General features: G+C 38.2%; 1 protein-coding gene across 2 annotated transcripts in view; it reads right to left on the bottom strand.

Moving 5' to 3' along the window:
- Positions 1-14,589, bottom strand: part of MED13L (mediator complex subunit 13L) — a 274,477-nt gene extending 259,888 nt beyond the window's left edge. Inside the window, exon 1 of one of the 2 annotated variants that reach the window (XM_033097386.1) lies at positions 14,417-14,488. In XM_033097386.1, the coding sequence (XP_032953277.1) occupies positions 14,417-14,488 (72 nt within the window). Of the gene's footprint in view, positions 1-14,416 lie in introns of both variants that reach the window. The other variant, XM_033097387.1, reaches the window with a different exon arrangement.
- Between the last annotated feature and the right edge of the window lie 613 nt (positions 14,590-15,202).

Consider the following 15,202-nt stretch of genomic DNA (forward strand, 5'->3'; position numbering starts at 1 on the left):
AGGGGTATGGAGGGACAGAGAGAGAGGGAGGAGGGAAAACTTTTCCTAATATGTGAGGAAAAATATGACACGGCATAACAATTACACTCTTGATACCTATAAAAATATTATACAATCCAAAAGCTAAGTGCTGAGGGAACAAAGAACAGAATAACAGGAATGAAAATTTAAATGACTCCAAAATCAGAATGAGGAACAGGCAGCAAAGACACACACAGTTTTGTTGTCTTTACATATGTCCTCTCTATTCTATCCACTATGCCAGTTCCTAAAAATTGGCAATTTCCACAAAGACAAGAAGAAAAACAGAGGTAAGTCTATTTCATCCTCCTACCAAAAACATCACTGATATGAAATTAATATAAACAAATCTTTTAAATAAAAAACTAAATGAAAACATCCCAAAGCAGATCTGCAAAGAAAAAAAACTGTAATATGCTTTCTGAGCTTACCACTATCTATTAAAAGCAGAGGCTCTATGTAACAAAGGCTGAAGGAGAGAGCCAATTGCTGTTAGGGTACCTCCTCCATTTTCTTTTTTCCTATTAAGGTTTCTCTGTGCTCATTTCTAATAATCAAAATTTCATGAGCTCCTCCCCTGCCAAAATATTCTGATTCCCACCACCCATCCCACGAGTCCTGCCTTCTCCTTTCTTCCCCACCTTTGTTCTCCACACCTCCTTTCTCTTATAAATGTTTCCTCTCTCAACTTAAAAGAGAAATCTTATTCTCACTGCCTCAAATCTTTTCTGAAAATTGGCAGGTTATAAACACTAATGTTTGATTTTATTTTCTTTTTACAGTCCCCTGCCTTTCTGTCCCCAGCTTCTGTATAAACTTAATTGTAAAGGTTTGAGTTCTGTAGGGCTCAGTGAATACTTTCATGTACACATAGGCGTACACACCTGTAATCAAAGTGTTAAGTCTTCTGCTAACTACAGTTCATGGATGTTGCCAACTGTTCCTCCCTGTTACGCATACACAAGAATGCAAATGCCACAAAACCATCATTGGATTCCTCTCCTATGACACAGAGAATTGGTCACCACATCCTATCAATTCTACCTCCAAAATATTACCTGAATCCATATTTCTTTCTCTCCATGCCTATTGGACCTGCGTAATTTCTCACATCCAGACTACTCTAAGAGCCTTCTCTCTGCCTTCAGTTTCTCTGCTATTGCAATCCACACTCCACAGAGCCCACATGAGTTTTCTCTCTGAATCATAAAGCTGATGTCATTATCCTCCTTAATACCCTTTCGGTATTCCCATGTGCATACAGAATAAACTTTCAGTTCCTTCATGTCATCCAATCTGGCATCAAACATCACCTTTTGGTCATGTCTCCCATCTATTAAAGACTAGGCATGAAATAAAAGGTAAGTAAATTTTTTAAAAGGAGTAATTTCCAAGAATGTCTAGAAATGTTGTTGTATGACTTATTGATGCATTATATATATAATCACTTACATAACTGACAAACTTATTCATCCCAACCATAAATATTACCACCAAACTCAAACTTTTACAAAACAGCTAAACAAAGTTCTATCCACATAATGTATTAAAACAGAATTGGGCAGTTTGAAGTATTTCTATTTTGGATGGCCAGTTTGCTCAGTGGTTTGAGTGCAGAGCTCGTAACACCAAGGTCGCAGGTTTGATTCCCACGTGGGCCAGTGAGCTGTGCCCTCCACAACTAGATTGAAAAAAAAACAATGACTTGACTTGGAGCTGATGGGTCCTGGAAAAACACAGTTACCCAACATTCCCCCAAAAAAATTTTTTTTAAATCTATTTGCAGTTCCAATATTAAAATGTAAGATGGATCACAAGAAATCTAAGATCAGTAGTTATTTTCTAAAATGAGTATTACTATGTATCAACAAATTTCTGTTTTCTGGAAATAAAGTCAACTCTTTGGGTTTTTAACAGTGTATCACACCTACCATATGAGGAAGTCTGGCAACAAAATCAAAGTTACTTTAGAAGGTAAGTGCCTACCTTAGGGAGCCCTATTCATTTTCCATCTAGAATATTCCTTGAGTTTATCATAAACTACCAAAACAAACTACTCATCTTAACAGACTCATTAGAAAAGTTTCCTAAGAACAAATACATTTTTTTCAAATAAAATTTACTAAAGAAGCCAGTTTATTAGCTTACACATATCAAGGTATGAGTTCTCCTGAGAAACGTTCCACTGTTTAATTAAATGTTATAGGATCTTGCAGACAGACTCCAGAATAGCACCATCTGTCTGGGTTACAAAGCTCAGTTTCACTATGATATCACCAAACAGCAACAAAATATCATAGGTATCTCTTCTCAAGTAATTTATAGACAACTAATGAATTTAGTCTATTCGGGATCACAAAACTTGATTCAATCCATGCAGATGATTACACTTTGTATGTAAACCAATACATTTTGAAAAATGTTTTCAATAATTTAAACTTCAGTTAAGAACGTGTATTTCAGAAAACATTTATGGTCATCAGTAGCTAAGATGTAGATTTATGCTCTCGTATAAACTCTAAATGTTAAACTGCTCAGGTGTTACATAAATCTGTAAAATTAAAAAGTGCCCATTGTTATTTGTTTGGGATAATCGTCGTGTCAGTAATTGTTCCAAAAACATCTACAGGTCTAGAATTGTATCACCACACTTTTGATAGGATTTCAACTCCCTTTTTTTTTAATGTGAAAAATACTTTTTAAAAAGAGAAAGAAACAAAATCATCTATGTAATCTGAAGAACACAGAGACAAAGCTGAGAAAAATCTCATTATATTCCCGAATTCAAAAATAGAAAAGAATACTTGCCACTGCAACTGGTAATCTAAACAACTGACAGGGGCATGCCTGCTATGGTAAAGCAGCCTCTACACCTCCTCTAACGCTGACTATTAAGGCAGAGCACGATGAAGTGAAACCCTAAATAGATGAGTGCCATTGTCCTGATCTTCCACTGTGAAAGAAACCACATGAATGGGATGCCAGACGGCTTACTAGGCAGTCTCAAATGAGTAAAAAGCAACACTAAATGGGCAATGGTTAAGAGTGTTGGCCTCATAGACCAAACTTTCTGCTAAAATCTTAAGAGATTATCTCAACAAGATACGTTTATTTATCCCAAAGCTTTTCTTAAAGTTTACTTCAGTCTCACCAAAAATGGACCTCAGGATAATATCTGATGTTTGCTAGACAGGGTACAATTTACAATTTTACTCCCCCTGGTGATAATTTGCCTTGATCCTCAGAAAGCAAAACTGCCACCCCCATTTAATTTGTCTGAATGTCTCATCTTACTAATCAATGAACCACTGAACCCACCTTCACGGACACTGCACAAAAACCAAGTACACTGAGCACCAGACTCCAAACCTGGGATCAGCCATACAAGCAGGCAGGAATTCTTGGCACGCAACCACAATGTACGCATGCCAATATAGCCCAAAGTAGAGTTCCTCCCAGGGTTTTTGCTCATCATCAGTAAGACTCCCATCAGAAGGTACTGAACTGCTGACTTAGGCAACAATTTAGAGCAGAAAACACAACTAAGATAATAAATTACAAAGAGAGAAGACATGACACTGACCAAAGAAACATCCTTTAAAATAAGATTTTCTGGGGTGGTTGACTAAACTGTCTCTAAAAGCAATTCCAAAGGAAAAGGACCAAAAAATACTATGAAGAATGGCATCGGTATTTGACCCATCTCAAGGGGGCTTACTTGGAAAAATACTTCTCATTTGGGAGATATGAAACAGTTCTGCTACGACTACCTCAAAATCACTTTCATAACTATAAATTGTGTAACTTAAGAAGGTGATATTTGACCTACTTAAAATGACCACTAAAGGGAAACAAAAATAAAGAGAGTTGATTGCAACAAGCACATCAAGCAAAATACATAATTTTTAGCTAATTTTTTTTAAATGTTTATTCAGGCTCAAGCTCAGTATCTTTAATCTTTGAATTTAAAAAATACTCAAGCTACAACTGAGATTGGCCCCACTTCCTTCACACCTATTCATTTCTTACATCTTCACATCTTTTATTTCTAAAGAGGCTGGCTTAATCTTTTCCTGTGCTAACCCCATCACCTGGGTTCTTGATACCATCTCCAGCCAGACTTCTTTAATCAACCATCAACTTTTTTTATTTCTTCCATCTTCCTTTCTGTGTCTCCACTATTGTTACTCATAAGTCCACAAACACAAATGAGGCTCTCACCTGTTAAAAAATTTCTTTCAATCTACCTTTCAACCTCTTACCCTCCCCACTCCCACGTCCCTGCTTGCTTTACAATAAACTTTCTTCAACTGAAAAATATAGCATTCATTCATTCCACAACCCACTATAATCTAGATTCTACCCTCAACAGTCAAATGTAATGAGTTCAACTAAGTATCAAACTGTCCAAATAGCAAACTTCCTCATTTTCACCCCTTACCTCTCTCCTGCAAAGTCCACCAAAACTGCCTTTCAAAATCATGGTTATTCTCTTTCTCTATTTTTATGTCAGAGAAAGCAAATTGCATTGCCTACTTAAGGCACATATAACATATACAATCATGACTTAAATGTCTAGACTTCATGAGAAATAATCCCAGACCAAAATTTAATTTGTTTTAAATGCACAAAATTTAAAGAATGATGGGTTACACAGTTCAACAGTTCTAATTTGTCTAAGTAAGAGAGCAATCCTAGAAAGGCTTTTAAACACATTATTAAACGTAATAGCATTTAACACACTTCTTTTCCCTCAATTCATTTCTCATAATAGTTTCTATATCATCTTGGATTATCTCCCACTTTTAGTTCCATATCCCATCTGCTCATTTAAGATTCACGTCTGTCCAGTTTCTGAAATATTTGTCACTTTAGTCATTAGCATTTTGCGTAATATAGCACTGTTTTTTTAAAGTTCAGAACTGAATTATTTTAGAAAACTGATGATTTTAACATTACCATTTCTTAATCTAAATTGGCGTGCCCCCACTTCAAATTTTCCACTTAACAAAAATTAGATTCCAATAAGTTTTTGTACTGTTTTTTAAAAGGAAACCAAGAATCAAGACCATAAATTAGAAGTGCTCTCTTACATACCACTTCAGTAAACATTCTGAAGGACAGACCCAGGAGTTGTCAACTGAGCTTCCAAAGAATGTCCTTTCCACTCCTCTCTAGCAAACCACATCCATCCATTCCTTCAAGATCCAGTTTAAAACTCCCCTTCTGAGTTTTTCCGGCTACAAGATACCATACTGTCTGTCCATGTCACTCTCCCTCTACCCTCGCTATATAGGATCTTATGAGTTAAATAGTACGTGTCGGTCTTTTTCTCACATATAAGGCCCTTAACCCTTTTGTAAACCCAAGCCAGGTTTTAATCATTTCTAACGTGTGCATATTATTCAAAAATGAATTATATGTCCAAGTTTCTCAAACATAACATACAAAAAAAATCAGTATTTCTAGAAACTCATTTATTGGCTGCCCCATCTAATCTCACCCCTCCCACCACCCATCTCCTTCTTCATTTCACTGGGGCTCAGAAGTACTCATTTACCACAACAAATAGCTAGAAAGCTTATCTCTGGTGGTGAATAAAGCAGGGGGGAAAAAAGGTAAGGGAAGAGCTAAAGTGCGAAGAAATACAAAATCTTTTCCTAATGACATCACAGGACCTGCCACTACTCTCAACGTTTTAATAAGTGTTATCAGCAAAGAGGAAGCAGCGGTAAATTCCTGCAGGAAAGTAAGTGGAAACCTGTCTCAATGCTTCCTCCCCAACTGCTGTGCTTCCCACCAGGCCCATCCTCGCCGCTCAAGACTCTCCTCCAGCCTCTCCTTCAGAGGGAAACCCTGGCCAAGGCCTAGGGGAGGGCCTGGAGCCGGGGCCGGCCCCACTTCCACTGCCTGGAGCCAAGAAGGGTTTTAGGGAGCGCCTGCACCGATGGCCAGCACCACAGTCTGCTGGTGCTCCTGACATTCTAACCAGGAACAATAAATCCAAGTTCATTCCCATAAAAACTCTGCCATAAACAGCATTTGAGTTCTCTAACAAAGGTATTTAAGTACAATGCAATGTAAATAGGCTAACCATCATTTGCAGCAACAGAAAGGTAGGGGTTTTTTTTATGTGAACACAAACTTACAAATTAACTGTCTGTAATATTTTAGAATGCTGGAGATCACCTCCATGTAACACTCTACACCTCTGGATAAAAACTTGGGACATTATACATATACAACATGACTAATACAAAAACTACAAATGTGAGGGGTGGAGTGGGCAGCTTTCCTTGCTTCAGCAAGGTCTCAACTATATTTTTAGATGTTGCCACATTACTAAATGGAAAACAGAAATTAGCTGGTAATTGAGGATACATACTTCGTTCAAACATAGTAAGGGTTGTGACATGTATGTCAGACTAAAACGTGATTTGGTCTTTAAGAAGAAAAATATATTTATTAAGTACTATTTCTGACATTCCCTGAAACAAATCTCAAAATGTTAATAGAACTGCTATTTAAAGTTCAAAGAGCACTCCAGAGCTGCCAAGAAATTAATAGCTTAAACTACCAAATAAGAGCCACAGTTCAATTTCCAATCTCAGTTAGTCATAGCTCAGGGTTGGTACAGCAAAATCACCAAGCATATTAAAGACACTATGCAATTATGAATCATACATACAAATGAAAAGTTGTAACATCTAAAGATGAACTGCAAGTTTTTCTTCTCAATCACAGCTTATGTGAGGACAGACACGAGAACAATTAAACCTTCTACTCCCCCCAACAAAGAACAAATACAACCTAACTGCCATACTTAAAACAAGCAATTTTGCCACTTCAACTTCCTGGTTAACTACCTAAGGGCTACTCTAAAGCTTTAGTTGGTTGTAATTTGCTAGAAGTCTCTTCCTATTAAAGAACATTATCTAGTCATCCAAAGTACTTTCCTTAAAAAGCACTCAAAATGATTTTGCACACTTCCTGCCTTCCACACTTGCATCAAGTTTACAGAAGGAGAAACTGAGGCACAGAACCATTATGCAACCGACATGACCTGACCAATCACTAGAAAAAACTTGAATACCACTCAACTTTCCTTATTATCAGTTCACTGCCCATTTTTCTGGGCTCATGAAAAGTAATCTTAAACTGGAGGTTGAGCAAAAAGCCCTCCTAACCAGCTTAAACAATGGAAATGAAGGAATCCTAGATCAAGCCCCAAACAAAATCTCCAACAGGCTCCAAAAGCTATAGGTTGCCTGACACTATACAAAATCTAAGTACTAAGTGAATTCCTATCCCTTTGAGGTACGATAAGCGCACATCTCTTGATCAGTTGGAATCCTCCTTAATAAAGATTTTCTAGAACTCATCTAAGATATTACCAAGCCACAGTCCATACTCGTATAGCCTAGATTATATATATTTGGAACACAGAGCTAAATAACATCTAAATACGTTCAAAGAAAAATAACATAATTATTATCAGGACCTAAATGAGCAATGAGAACGCCCTTAGACAGTAAGATAGAGAAAAGAATAGGTGTCCAGTAATTCATTCATTTAACAAATAGTTAATGAGCACCTAACTATGAAGAGAATGCAAAGATGACCTACACAGGGTCACTGCCCCACAGAAGCTCATATGTTTATCAGAGGCACATAGAAGGAGGTACACGCAAGGAGCAAGAGTGACTAGTTCAGCCTGTGGGAGTCAGGGAAAGCTTCACAGAGGTGACATTTGACCTACTTAAAAGATGAGTAGGATTGTGCCAGGCATATACACATGCCAAAAAAAAAAAAAAAAAAAAAAACCTAGGAGGTGGTTTCTGAGTTAGATATATGTTTTCCTTATTTCTCTTTAGGACATTAAAATTCAATCATGAGAATTGCCAACTCAAAAATGTTTTTTCACACCTATTACACTCTTTTGAATACCTTACTTATTAGCTCTCAAATTAAGCCCAGATGGATTTAATCACCTTCCTTATTTAATAAAATAATGTGGAACTATCTGAAGAAGCTTCATATGTCTTATGCAAAAAATACTTCCTCAAAAATTTATCAACGTTCTTTGGGAATGGGATGGTTACAGTAATGAAGGTTAATACTCTTTTAGATGACCAATCTTTGAAATTTCCACTCAATGTTATAAAATTTCTGTTCACAATTATTTTATTTGAAACAAATCATTTCCTCAAATATAATTTTAATATTAAATGTCTTAAATGTATCCAATTAATGCAATGATTTAATACAAACTAAGACTTAATTATTACAGTAAAGAGATCTAGTAAAGACTGAGAAAAGAATATTTACCTGCAATTTTACCTAATTTTCTTGATATTCCCCTTTATTCCCTTTTCCATTTTTTAAATTAACATTACAAATTTAAACTATGTAAAATAAAGACACAAATGAAATTTTAATATAATCAATTCAGGAGGTTCTTTTAACAGTAGTGGAATTTCGCCATACTGGAAAAAGTACAAAATGTAGAAACCTGTCAACCAGGGCTCTGTGCTATTTCACAGTAGTAGAAATACGGTTTTAATAAGATTCTACCACAATTCATCTAGAATGAGAAAATAAAACACATAATAAACCAGAGTATGGAGATGCCAATGACATAATATTTTCCCTTGGACACAACAGATTCTCATCTAGAAAAAAGAAAAAAAAATCACCTTTTTTCTTTTTTTCAGACTGGAATCTAAATGTACTCTAAAAAGATATTTTATTAGCTTAAAGGAGGAAAACAACTCTACTCCAACAAACATAACTAAAACATGCTAACATAAACACGAGTAAAACGGGAGTTCCTAAAAGACTACTACAGCCAATTTAAGAGGACAGAATCTATTCCATACAACAGATGATTTTAAAAATCAAATAACAAAACAATGTAGTAGAGTAGGGGAACTGTCTCTGAAATAAACAAACAAGTCACGACATTTTAAGAAAATTTAAAACTATTTTCATATCAACTAAAGCAAAGATAGAAAACTATGGTGTACATAAGTGACTTTATACTAAACAAAAATTGGGCAGGCGTACATATTTCATTCATGCAAATAAGTCTGAATTTACAATTCCCCGTTTATGTTAATATTTACCAAGATTAATGGAAAATCATCTCCCCTATGTAATGAAGTGAATTCCCCCAACAGAATAAAGCTAACACCTTCAAATCTTTCAAATAAACAATGAAAGCATATACTATAAAAGGAAATTATCTGAACCAGATCAAAAAGAAGTTAAATGACTCAGTTGGGGGGGAGTCCTAAATTCCAAAAATACATTACAAATACTGATTCATTAATTCCAAAACTCTAAGCAAGTCCTATGAAACAAATTATGTGTATGAATGCTTTTTAAAAACTATACCCCACAGCACATTTTGAGGCTACCTAATTACCTCACTTTGCAATGCATTAAATGTAATTTCTCAGAATAGGAATGTTTATAAAATAACAAAATAGAAATTCTGGTAGCCAACACTACACAACATACATAGTCTGGAAAGCAGATTAGCACACATTTTAAACAAATGACACTAAGCAATGTTGCAGAAATTTTTTCTCCATTTCTAGTAAATGGTTGCAATGCACAGTTCAGTAATAATACCTAACATTCAACCATATCACGAATTATCATAAACTTTGTCTAACCTCCCTCACTGGCTGGCTAGCATCTGTGAAATAAATGTATCACCCACTGTCAGAAAAAAACAAATCAGTACCTTCTACTACTAGTTTAAAGGAGAACAGTACTATTTTATCCATATCAAAAATAAGTTAAATAATTTGAGAAAAATGTCTATTGTATCTTTGAATCAAACTTTGAGAGACAGTTGAATTAACTGTTCACAAACAAAATCGAAATAGGCAATCTTATTACTATGTACACTGAGTTTCATCTCAATTTTAAATAACTTGACAAATATAACTACAGAATATACTTATGTTTTGCAAATGGTTATCATAATTTATGGCATATAGTACAAACTGGTGACAGAGGATCTTCTTTATTAATCTCAAGAGTAGAAGAGATTTCTGAAAGTGTTTGATGAATACAATTAACTCACAATTAACTAGGTAGGCTAAATTAGTGAACAAAAAAGATGAATCAATTTTTCCATACCTAATTAATATAATCCACTACTATAACTTAATGTTACTTAAAGGAATGCCTTAAGAGATTTTTCCAAATAAATACCTAATCCAATCATGAAAAAAATGAACGAAACATTCCAAAGACAGTGCTAAGCTATATAGGCACCTGGCATAAACTCAATAAACACTCCCTGACCTAAAGGAACCTCGGTCTCTATTCTCACAAAGAAGAAACAGACCCAACCTAACTGCCTCTCAGTGTGCACTTCAAGCAATAACACAGCAACATATTTTGTAGCATGCAAGTCTTGGGTACATTATTCTCTCTTTAAAATTATGAACTCATCACACGTACAAATGGCTCTTTAAAACGGTCCAGTAAACTGTTACACTATGCCTTAAATTGCTGTCTATTATGTACTTAAAAATATTTACTAGCAATTGGAGGTTAATATGGCAACTATTACCGGGTGGCAATTATTGCTATTAAAAATATATAAATACTGTAACACCATGTGCTACTAACAACAAAAGGCTAAACAAAAAACACCCATTAGCAAATTATAAACGTTTTCATTAAAGAAAATGAACCATCATGAAAAAAAGATGTTTTAAATGTAAATACTAAAACTGGAAATTAGGATGGAAAAAAAATACCCTGTATATGTATTTTGGCACTTGAGAAGATTAGAGAAATCAGTCTTTTCCTCATTTTCAATTAATAGCACTCCCCATTTGGTTCTAGCTGAAAAGAATAGAACTCAAAGTTTCTACATTTACAACTATGTTCCCTTTCTGCAAAAAATTAATCTCTTAAGAAAAAAGTCAACAGATTACCTTAAAAATTTCAAATATAGAATTAATGGTCCTTGATAGGAATTAAGTACTAATGTGTGTATGTGTGTTTCAATTCAGGGAGGAAGAAATTACCCCATAGTCAGGGAGATTCTAAGCAAATAAAACATGAATGTGGATCATACATACCTAAGAATTAGACTGCTTCATATCAAAGAGTATATATTTAAATCTAGTTAAAGGATACAAAATTGCTTTTCTCCGTATCATCTCAGTAGAGAAACAAAACTAAAGATATACTTACATCTGGAAATTATAATGTCTTCACACAAGGGTGAGTTGACATACCATAGGGTGCACTGTTCCAGTTTCCATAAAGGCAGATTTAACACACTTAAATGAATTATAACTGAGTGTATAACAAGAGTCTCCCAGAAATTTGATGGACAGCATGAGAAAACAGTTTGGAGTCACAAAGGCACAGCTAGGCATGCATTTAATGCAGTACCTACAAATCTCACAACAGTAAGAATAAGAAACATACAATGACCCATATCATGTATACACAATGGCATTTTCATGTTAGGAAAGGGGGGCAGGATTTGACAGAGAATTTAGGAAATTTAATGCCACAGAAACTGATGCAGTAGAAAATCAGAAAGCAAAATAAGTAAAGGACTAACAAAAATCTTAAGGCACCTGATTGATTGCACAATCAACTTTTGCTAAACCATAATGAACACCTCAAGGTAATACAAAGTTGGTGGGTCATTACTGTGGTACAGACTTTAATGTCCTGTTTATATTTCAATCCATGTAAATGTGAGTATCTGGGTAAATTCTCTATAAACAATACTTTTCTCTGCTCAAAAAACTGCAGACCAAAAAGAAAAATATACGCTATTATTAAGTATATAGAGTTCTTACAATACATGCTTTATTTTGAACAGGTGATGATTTTATCACGTTTGGAATTAATTATTCCATACAATGTACTTTAGGCAACATATTTTTAATAGTCTAGGTTGTTGCTGTGTGTGATTTTCAAGAAAAATTCTCAATTTGGAATGAGAAACGTTTACAATAATCAGCAGCTTTTTAACTGAGTCACAATTTTTTAAGAAAATTAGCACCTTATCCACCCGCCACATACAAGTGAATGTAGACATTTCAGTCCTTTAAAAAATTTCAACTCATGCATTTCTGCAGTTCTGAATTTCCAAATTGCAAACTAAAGAGTAATTCTGTTTAAAAAAAAAAAAAGTATATTCAAAAATCAATTCCTGGTTTAAAGAGGTTTAGGACAGAAATATCCAAAGCACAAACCTTTATTAGGCCATAAAGCACAGCATCCTCTCATATAAAATTGTTTATTTCTCCAAAAGAACCTCAATCATCTTATCTCTTTAACATTATTATCCTTACTTAAGCTTAAAAAAAAAAAAAAGAAATATATCCTACAGACTGGCTATACACATTATACACTTTCATTTGTCTACAAAATCTACTGTATATAAATCAGCCACATACATAGAAGACATTACCAGTCAGCATGATATATGGTAATTTGGAGGATCCCTTCTCACTAACATTGGTCTACTTGGTTATTTTAATTACCTGTTAAAGTGTCAATGTGGTCACCAGCCGCCAAACAAAAACCATTTTAAATACCCCTTAATCAATATATTTGCTAATCTATGAAAGTCCCTGAACCTGACTGACACTAAATGATAGACTGAGAGGGAGGAAAGAAGAGGAAAAATGAGTTTTATTCCCATATATCAAAAGATCAAGTGAAAATCATCAGCACTGAGAGGAAGAATCACAACTTATAATTGAATTTTAAGATTAAATATCTGAATAAAAATGCTGGGGGAAAAAAAAAGTTGACCTGATCTTACTATAGTGAAAGCAAGGATACTATGCCAGTCTTGTAGATAAAAATCACGTTTTGATTTTTTTATCTGCATAATGAAACACATTTAATAAAATAACACATTTGAAAAGTTGGCAAGAATTTGTATTTACCCACTAGTCTCAAAGAAAAAAGCATCTATGGTACTCATAATTAAGTGTAAGTAATTACAATTTCAACACTAAATTATTTATCCAGTGTAAACAAGGATTAAGAGAAAATAATGTTTCTATCTACAGCAGAGGTTACAGAGAACAATTTCCAAAAATGCATCCTGTCCAAAAGGCAGTCCCCCCAAAAAGGGTACGCAACTTAAAATAAGTTGGGGTTTTTTTTTTAAGGCTAAATTAAACAAACCGTTTAGCCAATTTTCCAATTATATTCTACGCTTCAAACATAATTGCCTTACATCTGTTTACAAATCTTTGCTCAATATTTAAACAAATTCGTAGTCTCCCGGGCACATAGCTATACATACAGTAACTCATGCACAAAGCACATATTTAAAGACCACGCACTGCCATTATTAGCCTAAACGCCAGGTTTAACAACGTGAATGTTTTCAGAGCTAGGTAATACGACCCAATAAAAAGCAAAGATGGCATTTACCACCAAATGTCACTGCCACCGCCAAGGAAGAGTTGCTGGAGCCCTATACATTTTTAATTTCGATGAATCTAGACGCCTTCGTCGGGTGCCAGGCTTCCCGGAGAACAATTGACACCCTAACTGCTTCAAGATTAAGGCAGGCGATTCAAATCCGAAGGAAAAGTTGTCAATTATCAGAGAGCGCGCGAGAGAGGCGAAAGCAGATAAAAGCGATGTTATCAAACCGCCCAGCTTGTTGCTTTTTTGTGTGTGTGTGGATTCGTTGTCAGGATAGAGAAAACAGTTTTTAAAAGACACAGGAGGAGAGAAAAAAGAAAAAGCTTTCTCCACCTTCCGTCGGCTCGGTGCAATGGCTTTAGGGCTCTCCAGCGTAGTAAGCCCCGAGAGGCAGGCGGCTGTCGATGTTTACAATCGCGGGAGCTTCGTGTGCAAGAGTCCTTTACTGACACAATCGCATTCAATCAACTGTTTTGGGGCGAAATTGCAGGTGTCATTATGGAATTTTTTTAAAAAATTCAAAAGGCGGGCGGGCGAGCAGCCGATCCGACAAGGGGGGGGAGAAGGCTGCTTCGCAGGCGCGGGCAGCACAAGGCAAAGCCTTTCACATTTAGGGGGAAAAAGGGGGGAAAGGGGTGGGGAAGGGGGGTGTGATTGCAACAGAGGGTGGGCGTTCGAAGTGCGACCCAGAATCAGCAGCTTTGAGACTTCCACATGCAAATTCCACGCCGAGCGCCGCGCTCACAAATGATTTTTAAAGAGCCAAATAAACACTGGATGGGATCCAAGGCGAGGGAGAGACGATCCAAAAGGGGGAGAATCGGCAAGAGGCGAACAGCGGGGAGAAGCGAGGGAGGGGCGAAGTCCCGGCGGCGGGAGGAGAAAGTTGGTCGGCGGCGGAGGTCGTGGACCCCCCCCCCAATACGGCCCCCCTCCCCGCAGCCCGGCTACTCACCAGCGAGAAGAGGTTGGAGTGACAATCCTCCAGGCTCGCCCCGTTCGCCACCCAGTTCGCTGCCGCAGTCATGATCCTCCGCGAGCCCGGCCGCCAGAGCGGGGCATGTCGGAGCGAGGCGTCCGAGGCGAGGCCGGGCCGGGCGGCGGCGCCTCGCTGGGGAGCGCGGGGCGGCCGGGCCGCCGCCGCCGCCGGGGGAGGGCGCGAGGGCCGGCGGGCTGGCGGCAGGCGCCGCGGCGACGCCGCGCCGGGGGCGGCGGGCCCGGGCCGGCGGGGGGGTCCGCGGCGGCCGCGCGGCTCCTTCCTGCTCGGGCGGCGGCGGCGGCGGCTCCCGCGGCTCCGGCGGCGGCGGGGGGCGCTGTCCGCGCGGCCCGGCGCCCTCCCCGCTTCTCAGGGCCGCTGCTGCCTCCCGGGCTGGCGCTGCGGGCCGGCCGCCGCCTCCGCCTTCCCTGTTCCTCAGCCGCCGCCGCCGCCGCCTTGTTTATCTCCAGCCACCGACTCCCCCTCGGCCCCCGCCGGCGCGTGAGGGGAGGCGAGCCCCGGAGCCGCCGCCGCCGCCTCGGAGCCGCCGCCGCCGCGGAGCGCGAACTCGCGAAGGGGGGGGTGCGGACGAAGCCAGCGGGCGACCCCGGCAGCCGAGCGACGTCCCCTCCTTCCTCTTCCTCCCCCACCCCCCCCTCCTCCCCAGTCAGCCTCGCTTCTCCTCCCTCCCCGGGCTCGCTCGCTCTGACAGCAATGGCGGCCGCCGACCGCGGCTCGGCCCGCCATTGGCTAGCGCCGAGTCAC

Source organism: Rhinolophus ferrumequinum, chromosome 25, assembly GCF_004115265.2.
Source record: "Rhinolophus ferrumequinum isolate MPI-CBG mRhiFer1 chromosome 25, mRhiFer1_v1.p, whole genome shotgun sequence".
Lineage (NCBI taxonomy): Eukaryota > Metazoa > Chordata > Mammalia > Chiroptera > Rhinolophidae > Rhinolophus > Rhinolophus ferrumequinum.